This window comes from Paroedura picta, chromosome 2 (assembly GCF_049243985.1).
Source record: "Paroedura picta isolate Pp20150507F chromosome 2, Ppicta_v3.0, whole genome shotgun sequence".
Lineage (NCBI taxonomy): Eukaryota > Metazoa > Chordata > Lepidosauria > Squamata > Gekkonidae > Paroedura > Paroedura picta.
The window spans coordinates 128,024,328-128,038,552 of record NC_135370.1 but is presented as its reverse complement, the minus strand read 5'-3'; the positions used below and the strand labels follow the sequence as shown (position 1 = coordinate 128,038,552).

Below are 14,225 nucleotides of genomic sequence, written 5' to 3'. Positions count from 1 at the left end.
AATGGTGTATATGACAGTTTGGCAGTAATTCCGATATCTTGGGTTCATCTTTGAATGGTGTCTAAACTAGTGGTATAAACAATTCCTTATGAACTGAATGTGCAGACCGATGAAGCAACCTTTAAAAGCACAATTCTATACAGAGTTACTCCGATCTAAACCCAATATCTTCAGTGGGCTTAGACTGGAGTAACTGTGGACAGAACTGCATTGTTAGGGAGTTCAGCCTTTGTTCTCTCTAGCTCACCATTGCCTTCTCTGACTGGCATCTGTTCCTCAGGGTCTCCATTTAACTGAAGACGCATAGGATTGAACCTGCAGCCATCTATATGTAAATCATTGGATAAGCACGTTGCTTATCAGCTTGATAAATGTTGTAAACAATGTTTCTGTTTACATACACATTTAAGTTATCATTAAAAGGTGAATGCAATCTTCTAAGGGCCTACTTATATGTTACAGTATCCCAGGGTCTGTCACAAGGATATTTGAGGAGTCCTGTGCGGGGAACACAGTTCCCAAGCACAGAAGGAACCAATTGGATGAGGACCACAGCATACATGGAGAAGGTAGTCTCAGCTTTCTCACCCCATCCCATTTACCTGACCTAAAGTTGTCTTGGGGGCTCCAATCTACATGCAGATATCAGAAAAGTTTCCCAACGGGGCCAATAGTAGAGCCCCAGAGCTGTTCCACATCTAGAAAACAGTCCCTTCTTCTTGTGCACTGTGCTCCTGTTCTAAATCAGGAACTTGCATGGCATACCTGCTTAAAAGTCCTCTTGATGGACCCGGAAGAGATGCAAGGCTAATGCAATGTGTAGTTTGGCTAATGTAAGTGTCAGCACCAATGCACATTTTGTCATTGCTCCTTAAAACATTAATGCATATATGTAAGAAATGTATACTTTTGTTTTCTTTGGTTTCAATCGTCTTCCTATCACTTTGTTTCAGATTGCTGACCTGAAAAGAAGATCTGTTACCTGTGCGCACAGTGGAAATCAAATCTTGTGTATGGCGTGGTTAAGGTTGCAGCCTGTCACCTCAGCCTTCCTCCGTTTTGGGCTCATTACCTTTGTACTGTTTTTACATGGTTTGCAGGTGGACGCTGGCACAGGGGCAGTTTCCCCCATCATAATACATAATGACACATGCTCAGGTTCTTCTGAGTGCAAGGAAGGTGTCATCTTACCAATATGGTACCCAGAAAACCCATCTCTCGGGGACAAAATTGCCAGGGTTATTGTTTACTTTGTTGCACTGATCTATATGTTCCTGGGAGTTTCTATCATTGCTGATCGCTTCATGGCATCCATAGAAGTCATTACGTCACAAGAGAGGGAGATCACAGTCAAGAAATCCAATGGAGAAACTACCACAACTACCATCCGTGTATGGAATGAAACTGTTTCCAATTTGACCCTCATGGCTCTTGGTTCCTCTGCTCCTGAGATTCTTCTGTCCTTGATAGAAGTATGTGGTCATGGGTTCCTGGCTGGTGATCTGGGGCCTTCAACTATTGTTGGCAGTGCTGCTTTCAATATGTTTATCATCATAGCCATCTGTGTCTATGTCATTCCTGATGGAGAGATTAGAAAGATAAAACACTTGAGGGTTTTCTTTGTCACGGCTGCATGGAGCATCTTTGCATATATATGGTTGTACATGATTCTTGCAGTCTTTTCTCCAGGTGTGGTCCAGGTATGGGAAGGCCTACTCACTTTGTTTTTCTTCCCTGTTTGTGTCATCCTGGCTTGGATAGCAGACAGAAAGCTTTTCCTCTACAAGTATATGCACAAAAGGTACCGTACTGACAAGCACAGAGGTATTATAATTGAGACAGAGGGGGATCACCCCAAGGGGATCGAAATGGATGGTAAGATGATGAATTCCCACTTTCTGGATGGAAACCTAGTGCCTATGGAAGGGAAAGAGGCCGATGAGTCTCGCAAAGAGATGATCCGGATCCTCAAGGACCTGAAGCAAAAGCATCCAGAAAAGGACTTGGACCAGCTTGTGGAGATGGCCAATTACTATGCTTTGTCTCATCAGCAAAAGAGCAGGGCATTCTATCGGATTCAGGCAACCAGGATGATGACTGGAGCAGGCAATATTCTGAAAAAGCATGCAGCTGAGCAAGCCAAAAGAAGTGCTAGCTTGCATGAGGTGCGGCCAGAGGAACCTGAAGAATTCATTTCAAAAATTTATTTTGATCCTTGCTCCTACCAGTGTCTTGAAAACTGTGGCGCTGTCCTCCTGACCATTGTTCGCAAAGGAGGGGACATGTCCAAGACAGTTTACGTGGACTATAAGACAGAAGATGGTTCCGCAAATGCTGGGGCTGACTATGAGTTTACAGAAGGTACAGTTGTTTTGAAGTCAGGGGAAACCCAAAAAGAGTTTTCAATAGGGATCATTGATGATGACATCTTTGAGGAAGATGAACATTTCTTTGTGCGCCTCAGTAACCTCCGGGTGGTTGAGACAGACGAACCGCCTGACCTCAACAACTTGCCATATCCCAAGGCCATACTTGCCTCTCCCTGTGTGGCTACTGTGACTATATTGGATGATGATCATGCAGGCATATTTACTTTTGAATGTGACGTGATACACGTCAGTGAGAGCATTGGGGTCATGGAGGTGAAAGTTCTTAGGACATCTGGTGCTCGCGGCACAGTCATAGTCCCCTTTAGAACAGTTGAAGGGACAGCAAAAGGAGGCGGAGAGGATTTTGAAGATGCTTATGGTGAGCTGGAGTTCAAGAATGATGAAACTGTGTAAGTACCTCGCTTTAACTTTTTCAGTTGCTAGTTATTTTTAACCACTGAATTTATTCCATCACAGGTAATCTTGGGCCACATAGAATGGACTGTTCTCTCTCCCTCCCTTCTAGTCTCCATACTTACTTTCTCCAGGCAAGGACCCCACAGCAGAGTCTGGTCTCTTCCGCTCTCCTCTTAGGACTGGGGTTTCACATGCCTCTCACATAGCCTAATGGGAAGACATACAAAACTATACACAGAGTATTATAATTCAAACAGGGCTAATTGCTATTGCTCCTAAGGTCACTGAGACCTCAATTCGGAACCAATTTGCTCATATCAATTGTTCTGTTGACATGTTCTCTGCATGGTTTGTGGATGTAGAACAGAGATAATCAAACCGGATATCTATATGTCCATCTCAACATCTAGCTTTTCTTCCCAGCCGTCAAATTAATCATTCTTATTTTTTAGACTGCTTCGAAAAGAAAAAGAAATGTTTTACCCAGTTTTAAAGAAATCTGTCTGGACAATAAGATAGCTTTCAGATACTCCCCTCCCCACAAATGAGGCTTACTTTCTAAGCTAAATGATGCCTACCTGTTTTGACATCTACAACAATTATTCTTGTTAAAAAAAAATCTTCCTTACCTCTGTGAACCACAGGAATGCCTGTTTTTCTGTTGTGGTTGGTAGCATGCCAATTTCCATGGCCACTTATTCCAATCCATATATTTAATTAAGATGAAAGCTAATTTCGGCAAGATGCCTTCAGTGCAACCATCTCTTAGAAACATTAAGCCCCTGATGATTTTTATGTTATCCTTATCCATGGTTCCTCTATATATTTGTGAAGCAGCCTGGGGGGTGGAACATGTCCGACTGTCCAAATTGGAATAGGGCCAATCAGGGTGCCCTGTCCCTACAGCTCCCACACTCCCTCCCTGGACTCTAGCCACGTTCCTCTCAGATGCACCAGAAACAAAGAGAGATAAAGAGAGACACACAGGGCCCTGCCAGACCAAACACAAGCCCTCATTCCCACATTCCCTCCTATCACTCCTGCTATGAGGGAGGCAGAGAGAGACACAGAGAGAGCTGCTCCAAGCTGCTGACAGAGACACAGATAGAGCCGCCCCTGCTGCAACGGAGAAAGGGAGAGACGATGCCCCAAACTGCACACCAGCTCTCCTTCCCTCCTACAAACCAGCCCTGATTACCTGCTATGCCTCCTGCTGTGAGGCACACCGACAGACACGCAGCAAGAGGGAGACACACACAGAAAGAGACCTGCACCTCCCTGTGTCCCCTGGGTCCTAGCGCCCATTGCATTCCTCCTTGCAATGGGCTTTCTTGCTACAATTTTTATATTTATAAAAAGCTAGCATAGTCAATTTAGTAAACATTGCACTACTTTTTGACCCATCACAATTGAGTCTATCTGCTGATTTGCTCTGATGTCACAGCAACATTGAATTGGTCTTGCATATAAATCAGCGTTCTGGTTTTGCACTTGACAACCTTGGCTTTGTACAGACATCATGAACAAACATCAGACTGTTTCTGAAAAGAATGAGTCATGAAGTCCTCTGGGTCCAAGGGTGCCAACTCCAGATTGGAAAATTCTAGCAATTTGGGAGTGGAGCCTGGAGAAGATGGGGTTTGGGGAGGGGAGTCTGTCAGCCAAGGGTCCAGTAGGGGTGGGGAATCTGCTGCCCCCTCAGGTTCTGTTGCCTGCCACTGCTAGAAATGGCAGCAGGAGAAAAATTAAAAAGAAACTGAGGGCTTTTCCCCTATAGGAAAGTCTTAGGACAGAGTTCCTGGTAATTCTGAGAGCCACCCAGAGGTGACAAAGGGTAGCTCTAGAAATCGACTGAGAATCTGTGGTAAGAACTTATGGTTTTACCCTAGTTTCCAGTGATTTCTAGAGTTATGTTTTGTCCTTTCTTGATGGCTCTAGGAATTACCAGGAAGTCTATAACAAGAAAATCCTGGAAGTAGATGAGGGCTTTTGCATTTTTCTTCTGGGATGCTTTCCTCTCACCAGTGGCTCCCATTCTGTACCATATTGGGAGGGCAGTATAACCAGTTGCCAGGCACTTCCTGGGAACACAAACAGCGAGGGACCTCATAGTCTAACGGCATACAGTTTCCACTTACTTACGTACACCCTCCAATGCCTGCATTTCTATCAGGGAAACTGATATGTGTAGCCTTAACATCAGTTGTGATTGTGGGAAATCTACAGGCATCATCTGGAGGTTGGCAAATTGATCTGAGTCACATGTTCCTTCTTGCTCTCATCACATAGTGCAGGAAAACTAAAGCCCCCATGGTTTATGTGACTGCAGTTCCTCATCCCAATTTAATCCTGGTTTAGAATCTGGGTTTGTATGCCAGAGAACAAGGTCAACTTGTTTTGCTTTGGATATCATAGCAGACTGGTTAGATCAATAGAACCAAGAAGGATTAATTTGCCTGGGTACACAACAGGCTAACTTAGAGAGACTATTAGGCAAATGAGCTGGAGAAATTAATGTTTTATTCTTGTCCAGCATTTGTTCTTGGTATCTCAATGCAGAAAAAAATTCTTCACGAACATGTGATTTAAATGTTCTGAGCCTGTCCAGCAGGCTCAGGCTGCATTTCACTCAAATGTTTACATTGTCAGGATTAATTATATTGCACTCATTCTCTAGTATAGGAAAAAACTATCTCCAGGAGGACATTCCAGATATTGTCTTTCAATAAGGAAATGTGGGGAATAGTAAACTGTCCTATGTGCCTGAGAACAAGAACAGGGAAGTGCACATCCATCACATTATCTGATCTAAGAGCTTTCAGTGAGAGTGATAAGCTGTTGGGCCTGTTATATTCACCACTCTCTCAAACTGTTCAGCTCTTTGCCTCTGTTCGTCTACCAAGTTGCAACCCCCAGACATATGTAACTTCCTTGATTTCTTCAACCTTTGCATTTACCACATCAGAGTTTGCTCTTTTTGGGATGCATTGTGCTCTGCACCAGAATGCCCACCAAAATAGTTGGTTCCATTCATTTCCAATGGTGATGCTAAAGAGAAGCTGCTGCTGGAAAACCACTGTGATGCAGAGCAATTTGGTTTCTGTGGGCTCTAGTGATTTAATACCATGTAGAAGTTGTCGATGTAGTGCAAGTGTCTTCATCTTTTGGAACAGATGACACAATGTGATGGGTTCTGCCACAGATTGGCTGCCACAAAATGGCTACCCCAGGAGGTGGAGCCAGCAACAAAATTGCTGCCACAGCTTACCTTCAATCACACAGTGAAGATGCTGCCAAAATGACATTTAACAAAATCTGCACAGTTAGTTAGATTTCCAAAGGCCAGACAGAAGTCTTGCTAGGAAAAAGTCCCATCTAGCCCCACCCACTTCATATAAACACTTGGCAGGCACCTAGAAAGATGTATTAAGGTACCATGGTCACTACATCACTGATGGAGAGGAAGCCCTACTTTAATATGCTTAATACATTTGGAACAATGTGAATATAGAATGTTCCATGTGAGTGCAGGAAAGTGAGCTTAAAAATGGTTGCACTGAATGTCTTCTTTTTTTAAGGTTAAGTGGCAAAGATTTGGATTTCATTAAAATTGTACAAAAATACCATACCCTAAAAGTTTTAAAATGTACTTTCTGTGAGATGCATGTGGTTATAAGTACCTCAGAATTAAACATGAATGTTGTGGGAGTCAGAGAGATCCTGCCATGGGGTCTTGCTCGATGCTTCTATAATTCCAATATGGTCAAAGTTTCCTCACCTGTATGTATTAGGGGATGTGGGCCAGGAGAAGTGATTTTTCTGTTGGTATTTAGTTGTGTAATGATAATCTTTAGTGTCCAACATAGTCTTTGATATAGGAATGAGTGTGAATTTGACAGGTGCCTGTCAGGTATCATCCCAGACTGCTCAGCCCAGCTGATTTCCACAAGCTGTTTGGGGCTGCTATCCACTAACCGATTATAAGCAACTGTGCTCATGCAATTGCAGCTTTCCTTTTGCACCTCCATGCCATTAAGTGTGACATTGTCATGTGAGACTCCCCATGCCCTAGTAGTTAGGATCTCAGAGACTCAGGTCCAAATCTCCACTCTGTCATGGATGCTTGCAGGGCGACCCTGGGCCAGTCACACATTCTCAGCCTAACCCACCTCATAAGGTTGTTGTGGGGATAAAAATGAAGAAAGGGAGAATGCTATAAGCCATGGTGGAGGAAACTGGGATATAAATAAAGTAAATAAATTTGAAGTCCTAGATACAGTATACAAGGCGTGTTGCCAGTTTCCATACATATGTATATGTTTTTGTCTTTCATTTAATTATTTTAAACATTTTGAGTATATTTGTATCTTACATGCCATTTGGATTATCTGCCACCTTGGGAGCCCTGAATTGGGTGGAAAGGTAGCATAGGAACATTTTAGTAAAGAAATGCCTAAACGATGTAACCATTTGGGGCCTACAGCAGTTTAGTTCTACAGCTTTAATATTGTTGCCAGCTGAGTGGTGCCTGGGTGTGGATACTAAGAGTGTTCTGCTCCCTCTCTTTATCCCCATAGAGTCTAAATAATTTGGAGCCTTCTTTCCCATCAACTTGCCTGCCACTGATGGCACAGGCCATTGTTTCAGGCAGGTATGTCTGCAGTCCTCTTGACCTCCACGAGGGCTCCTCCACACCACTAGAAGCTTTTTCCTTCCCCTCTACTTCCTTATTGACATTGACCCCGGGCAGCCCTTCTCATAACCCTGTTGTTCTGCCCAGTCTATCTACATACCATTAGGCTATGTTAATGCTCTCAAGTGTCTTCTGGGGAAAGAGCATGATCGCATTTGCATTAGACTGTTAGGTCTCTCCTTCCCCACCTAATTCACTGAAAAGTTCAAGAGCCAGTTCTTCAACACTGATTTGCTGCACGCTACCTTGAGTGTGTCCACAAAGGGCAAATGTGAGAACTACTTGAGACCCTTTTGGATAAAGTCCCATTTTCTTTAATAATTGATTTCCAAATCAAAGTTGCTGTTTTGGAGGGTTCATATATCAGAACTTTCTTACTTGACAGATCCCCGAAAATCGCAACTAGTACAGAAGAATGTGAAGTAAATTGGACCAATCTATTTTTTTTTGTTCCATATTCATCCCAGAACAAGGTTTTGATGAAACAAATCAAATTGAAAACTTAAGACTTCCCATGTCTCAGTCACTTACAATTCAAATATTGTGGGTTGGTTCCAAAGCTACCAATGAATGCGAAAGTGTTATTTTTGCTTCAGCTTCCTACCAATTGCCACTGTCAGCCTCTGTGCCGGTATATCACCTCTTGGTACAATCTGGAAGAGACATAGTAACATCTCCAACATTGCTGACATCACATGCCCCCCATGTCTGTACTCGCCCAACCTTTCTCTTTTGTCCCCCATGTACTAGATTGTTTTAAATTTGTTGTGAGCTGCCCTGCCCCTGACAGGGAGGGGTAGCATGCAAAAATAAAATAATAATAATTATTATTATTTTGAGGTCATTGAACATCAGGGGAGTTTAGGTTGCATCAAGAGGGATTGGCTTGTAAATCAACTTGTAATCCAGGAAACACAGTATTCCTAAGAAGTTTGTTAAGATTCTTCTATAAGAATGTCAGTAGAGGTGGGTGAGATCCCCATGCATGAAGCTGATGGACACTAAAGATTGAAGCTGGGACTTTCTGTAGGCATGGTAAATACCCTGTCATTGAGCAGTAGCCCCTTCTGAAAGACAGCCTACTCTCCATTATTCCTATGCAGTGTGAGTCTTCAGAGCAATAATGATGCAGTAGGCCAGGCTAATTGTCCAAACTAAGCAGATTGTTGTTGTTTTCACAATGCTACAGAATCAGGCCTATTGACATCAGTGATAATTTTGCCTTTGGCTTCTCGTGTGTCTATTGCATTACCTTTGTCAGTACTTCATTGAATATGTCTGTACCTTTGTAGCTAACTTTGGAAAATAGCAAAACAAAACAAACAAAAAAACACAACACAGTTCCTATGTAGATTCCAGGGGGTAGCTGTGGTGGTCTGAAGTAGCAGAACAAAATTTTGAGTCCAATAGCACCTTTAAGACCAACAAAGATTTATTCAAGGCATGAGCTTTTGAGTGCATGCACCCTTCCTCAGACAATGGAACAAGGATCATGAGAGTACAGATATAAGGGAAAAGTAAATAAGTAACAAATTAATAAACTGTGTCATAACATCCAAATTATGCAGTATGGTAATTCTATGCTTAAAAAGCTAATCAGTCCTTTGGGTTCAGTTGTAGTTCACAAAAACTTAGGAGAAATAAAAATGTCAAGATTAATAATTCATGGCAGACGCTTTCCCAGTTGTGAAAAGAAATAATTAAAAAAGACTAGGTCTCCACCCAAGCATGGAAATATCCCCACAAGTGACAAGCCCTGCTGAGTTTGTTATCTTGTCCTGATACCAGAGAGTTAGATTCTAAATTACATTACGTACTACTTACATCACATTACAGTCACATTGCCCCAAATAAAATAAAAACTAGAGGGGATTGTAAGGAATGTGGATATAGAAGTGGAATGAGGTTAGCATATGTAGTGAGATAAGAAACCAATGTCCTTGTCGAGTCCTGGGCATTTTGAGTGTTGTAATAACTTGCATTTCTGCAATCTCTCTTTCTAGTCTGTTCTTGAAGTTCCTTTGTGATAAAACAGCTACTTTGAAGCCCCTTATTGAATGTCCTGGAAGGTTGAAGTGTTCCCCTACAGGTTTTTTGAAAATTCCCCTGTGATTTTTTATGTCAGACTTGTGTCCATTAATTCTTTGACGGAGGGTTTGACCTGTGTTTTCCCGGCTCTTGTAAATAGTATTCTTGGTTCAAAAATATATCAAGCTTTTAGAAAAGCTGAAGTGCTAAATTGTTGGTCCTTAGTGTTGGGAGATAGTGAGCACTGCTAATTTTTTGGATGGAATCTGTGTTTCTTTTCTGTATTTATTTGAGTTTGACGCATGCTCTGAATACAAATGATTTAATTTATGATGGAGGCTCTTCCTCCAGTCAAACAAACATTTCTGTACAGCAAATACAAAATAGAACGTTTTGGCGCCTTAAAGAATAGTGGATTTATTGTGGCATAAGGTTTTATGCTTCATTGGATGCATTCTCAGATAGCCATTACCTTTATACACATGGACATAGCAAAACTGAACCATGAGATTAAAAGGTCACAAAAGGCAAGTGGTACAGTCTGACCTTGCTATGTAAATAGTCACAGTGCTTAAACTCTAGTCCATGAAAGCTTATGGTACAGGAAACCTGTTAATTATTATTTTTGTTGTTGTTGTAAGATTAACATGGATGTTAATTTGGAATCTATAATGAAATATAGTGATCTAGGTTTGTTTGATTTAATACCAATGCTTCTCTACTTTGGATAGTAATGCCACTGCATCTAGGAAATAACAGCGGGTGGTGGATTGAAAGCTAGCAATTGTGAGACTGTCAATAGCAAGGCCATGCACAACAAAATTAAATAAAAGAAATAATATAAAAATATTAAATAATATAAAAAGCTACTCATTGTATCAATGAAAACCTATTAACAAAGGTACAAGATACAAAATTATAGAAAAAGACTTTTAAAACTCAAGAAAAAGCGAGAACGTACTAATTAAGAAGTTTCACAAAGGTTCTAGAAGATATTGTAACCTCCGCTTTTCAAAGTTCTGTGCGTGGGCCTGGTCAATACCATTACTTTAGAGCAAGGAGTCAAATATGGTTTGTCCCTTGCCTGGTCCTTCTGCAGAAGATCAAATGTTCAATTATTTTAAGTGCCTCTATAATGGAACAACAGATCTGTAAATCACAGTTTCAGAATTACAAATCACATTTTCCCAGGAATATGGTGATAGCTTCATACTGTTGCTAATTCTAAAATTCTTTATCTCTTTATCGCTGTGTGCTTTAAGTGCTGTCAAGTTGTTTCCAACTTATGTCAACTCTTTGAATTAATGACCACCCCAATGTCCCGTCATTAACTGCCTGGCTCATGTCTTGAAACCTGAGGGTGGCAGCTTCTTTGAGTCTCATGCTGGGACTTCCTCTTTCTCTGCTGTCTTCACCTTTTCCTAGCTTTATTGTCTTTTCCAGTGACTTTTGGATTCTCATAATGTGACCAAAATACGATAGCCTTTTCTAGTCGTTTTAGCTTCTAGGGAGAGTTCAGGTTTCATTTGATATAGAACCCACTTATTTGTCTTTTTGGTGGTCCACGGTATCTGTAAAACTCTCCTCCGATGCCATGTTTCAAATGAATAAACTTTCTTTCCATCGGCTTTCTCTACTGTCCAGCTCTCACACCCATACATAGCAAAGGAGAATACTGCAGCATGTCTTTCTTCCCATTTACTGCTCTGAATGTCCTTTTCTCCACAATTCCATCAGAGTGACTGAATGAAGCAAATTAGGGATTTGTGCAACCTCCACCATCAGCCGAGCTGCTGAGGAATAATAGGCTTGCAACAGCCACAGTGTACTAAGTGAAAGCTAAAAAGATACATATTTCTATATACTGTTCTGTCGAACCAAATATCCTTTCTTTGTCTTTTTATAAACAGGCTAAGGCCTTTTTCACTCACCCACCATTTTCCGCTAAGCAACAAAATCCGAGCCTGTGAGGTCTTTGAAACAAGTATATCCAATAATCAGATATTTGGATAAAGGGACTTTTGGTTTCCACACGTTGCATAAGAGATCCAATTGAATTTTAAAAATTCTAGATGTGTGAAGGCTAATGGGAAGTTCTGTACTATGTGAGGGATTTTTTTTTTGTAATGAACGTTGACTTTATCTCAGTGCATCTTGTATGTTAGATGTACTTCAAGAGTTGCAGATCTGATAAACTCTCCAGTTGTCTCATTACTTAATCATGACTGACAGATTTTACTTCCTTCCTTTGATTTCCATGGCAGGCTGGTGATATAAAACACTTCCCAGTCCATATGGGCTCTGCATTAGCTGGAGTGGCTGGAGATGATTACCAGCAGTGCTTTTAATGGGGATCTGTATGGTGTGACTTTCTAGAGATTAGGATCAGGTGGAGTTGGTGCTGTTTCGGGAAACCTGAAATAGAATTCCTCAACAGTGGCTGGTGCAAAAACACCACACACTGGACTGATCTGTCCTTTCTTACAGCCTTTGCTGACAGGTGCAGATTGGTCCGGCCTGACCCCGTCCATGAGAAGGACAAATGGCATCCTGTTGGAGTGGGTGGCTGAAGAAGAATGGCATGTGGAGGGATTTATGTGACAACTTCAAATGAAGGAAAGTCCCTGAGGCCCAAATCACCCGTGGCTGAAGTGAAATACGCAGACACTGAAGATATGATTAGTATTCTTAGCATTATACAAGCCTTGGGTAGAAAGGATATGAGTGTAATTCACAGGGCATGCATTTTCTTAGAGGATTTTCACTTGCCAAAAAACACAGGCCCAAAGTGGCTTATTCTGATTCAAGTCAAAAAGCTAATTGAGTTTTTTAGTGGGGCCAGCCTTCCTCACAGTGTGATAAGGAAGTCCCTTTTATATGCGAAGTACCTCACTGACATGCGTGATGCCCAATCATGTATGCTTATAAGCACAGGCAAAACGTCACCCTCCATATGTTCCTACTTGGCCAACTTGCTGCACCATCCTAACTGTATAGCTGCTTAGGATGGCATTATTATTCATGGTTGGTATCCTGATAAATATCTCTTTAGGCTGGAGTTGAATCTTAAGAAAACAAAGGTGGAGTTGCAATCTTGTAATGGGCAAGAGATAAAATTGTCTCTCCAAAAACACACATCTGGGTTGAGTTGGATCCAACAGTGCTGCTGCAGGTGATTGTGGTAGCCTTCAGTTCATTCTGATTTTATGGTTGCATCATTTTTAGTAATTTCTTAGGTCATTTATTAGGATGGCATCAGTATAGGACTGACCCTGAAAGTAACTTTAAAGGTATAGTTGATGCAGGGGGCTTGTCTGTTGATCAGGATATGCGAGAGGGAAATCAGTTGGGTTGTTTACTTGTTATCGTCTGATCCAGATTGAAGTTGGTGACTTGGTTCCAGTGTATTTCAGGGAAGGTGTTAACCTTCTAGTCATTTCAGAAACACAGAGATGTCTTTTGCTTAACACAGGAGTGGTTTAAGGATTTGGAGGGCCCTATCAGAATACACCTTGGCCACCTCATGAGAAGGAAGGACTCCCTGGAGAAGAGCCTAATGCTGGGAGCGATTGAGGGCAAAAGAAGAAGGGGACGACAGAGAATGAGGTGGCTGGATGGAGTCACTGAAGCAGTCGGTGCAAACTTAAATGGACTCCGGGGAATGGTAGAGGACAGGAAGGCCTGGAGGATCATTGTCCATGGGGTCGCGATGGGTCGGACACGACTTCGCACCTAACAACAACAACATCAGAATACAGTTGCAGCGGGAGCAACCAAAGGGGGGTGGGTGAGGGTGTAGAGGCGTGTCACTCTGTGTCCTTAGTGGAAAAGGGTGTCACTTTGAGTGTCCTTAAAAAGGGGATAGGGGGAAGGTAAGAGGCTACATCCCAGAACCATGGCGGGAGGGGAGACATTGTGTGAGGCCCCTGGAAGCATGGGGCTCGTAGCATGTGCTACATGGGAAAATGGGCCCTGGCTGAACATATAACACAGGATGGAGAGAAAAAAACGGCTTTCCTAATTGTGGCCCCAGTTATCTGGAATTAGTTGTCTAATGAAACCCATTTCAATTATTCCTGGAAGAGTTTGGAGATTCAAAACATTTTAATTGCAAGTTGAAGAAGAGTTGGTTCTTATATGCCACTTTTCTGTACCCGAAGGAGTCTCAGCAGCTTATAATCGCCTTCCCTTTCCTCTCCCCACAACAGTCACCCTGTGAGGGAGGTGAGGCTGAGAGAGCCCTGATATCACTACTCGGTCAGAACAGCTTTATCAGTGCTGTGGCTAGCCCAAGGTCACCCAGCTGGCTGCATGTGGGGGAGGAGCAGGGAATCAAATCCGGCTCGCCTGATTTGAAGTCTGCGCTCCTAAACACTATAATAAGCTGGCTCTCAGGTTTAGATATTTACTCACCTATAGCTAAAATCTATCATACATGGGAAAAGATTCGTTTTTGTGATGAGTAAATCCTTATCCATGAGGAACTCCATGGTTCCTCTATATATTTGTGAAACGCCCTTGTGGGAGAAGCATGTCCGGGGTGTCCATGCTTGAATACGGGCCAATCAGGGTGCAGCCCGCCAGGCCCTACGCTCACCGCCCTTCCTAGCAGTCTCCCTCACTGGGTGCCTATTATGGTGAGAGGAAGGGAAGGTGACACCTTCTGCTTAGAGACACCTGAGGCCTGGTGGGTGACTGTGGACCATTCCCAGTTCTCT

The 14,225-nt window shown here is 42.3% G+C and overlaps 1 protein-coding gene across 4 annotated transcripts in view; it reads left to right on the top strand.

Annotated features, from left to right (window-relative positions):
• SLC8A3 (solute carrier family 8 member A3) overlaps nucleotides 1–14,225 on the top strand; it is a 205,768-nt gene that overhangs the window by 33,304 nt on the left and 158,239 nt on the right. For all 4 annotated transcript variants that reach the window (XM_077322620.1, XM_077322621.1, XM_077322618.1 and 1 more), the window contains exon 2: nucleotides 954–2,779. In XM_077322620.1, the coding sequence (XP_077178735.1) occupies nucleotides 1,014–2,779 (1,766 nt within the window). In that variant the 5' untranslated portion in view covers nucleotides 954–1,013. The remainder of the gene's footprint in view (nucleotides 1–953; nucleotides 2,780–14,225) is intronic.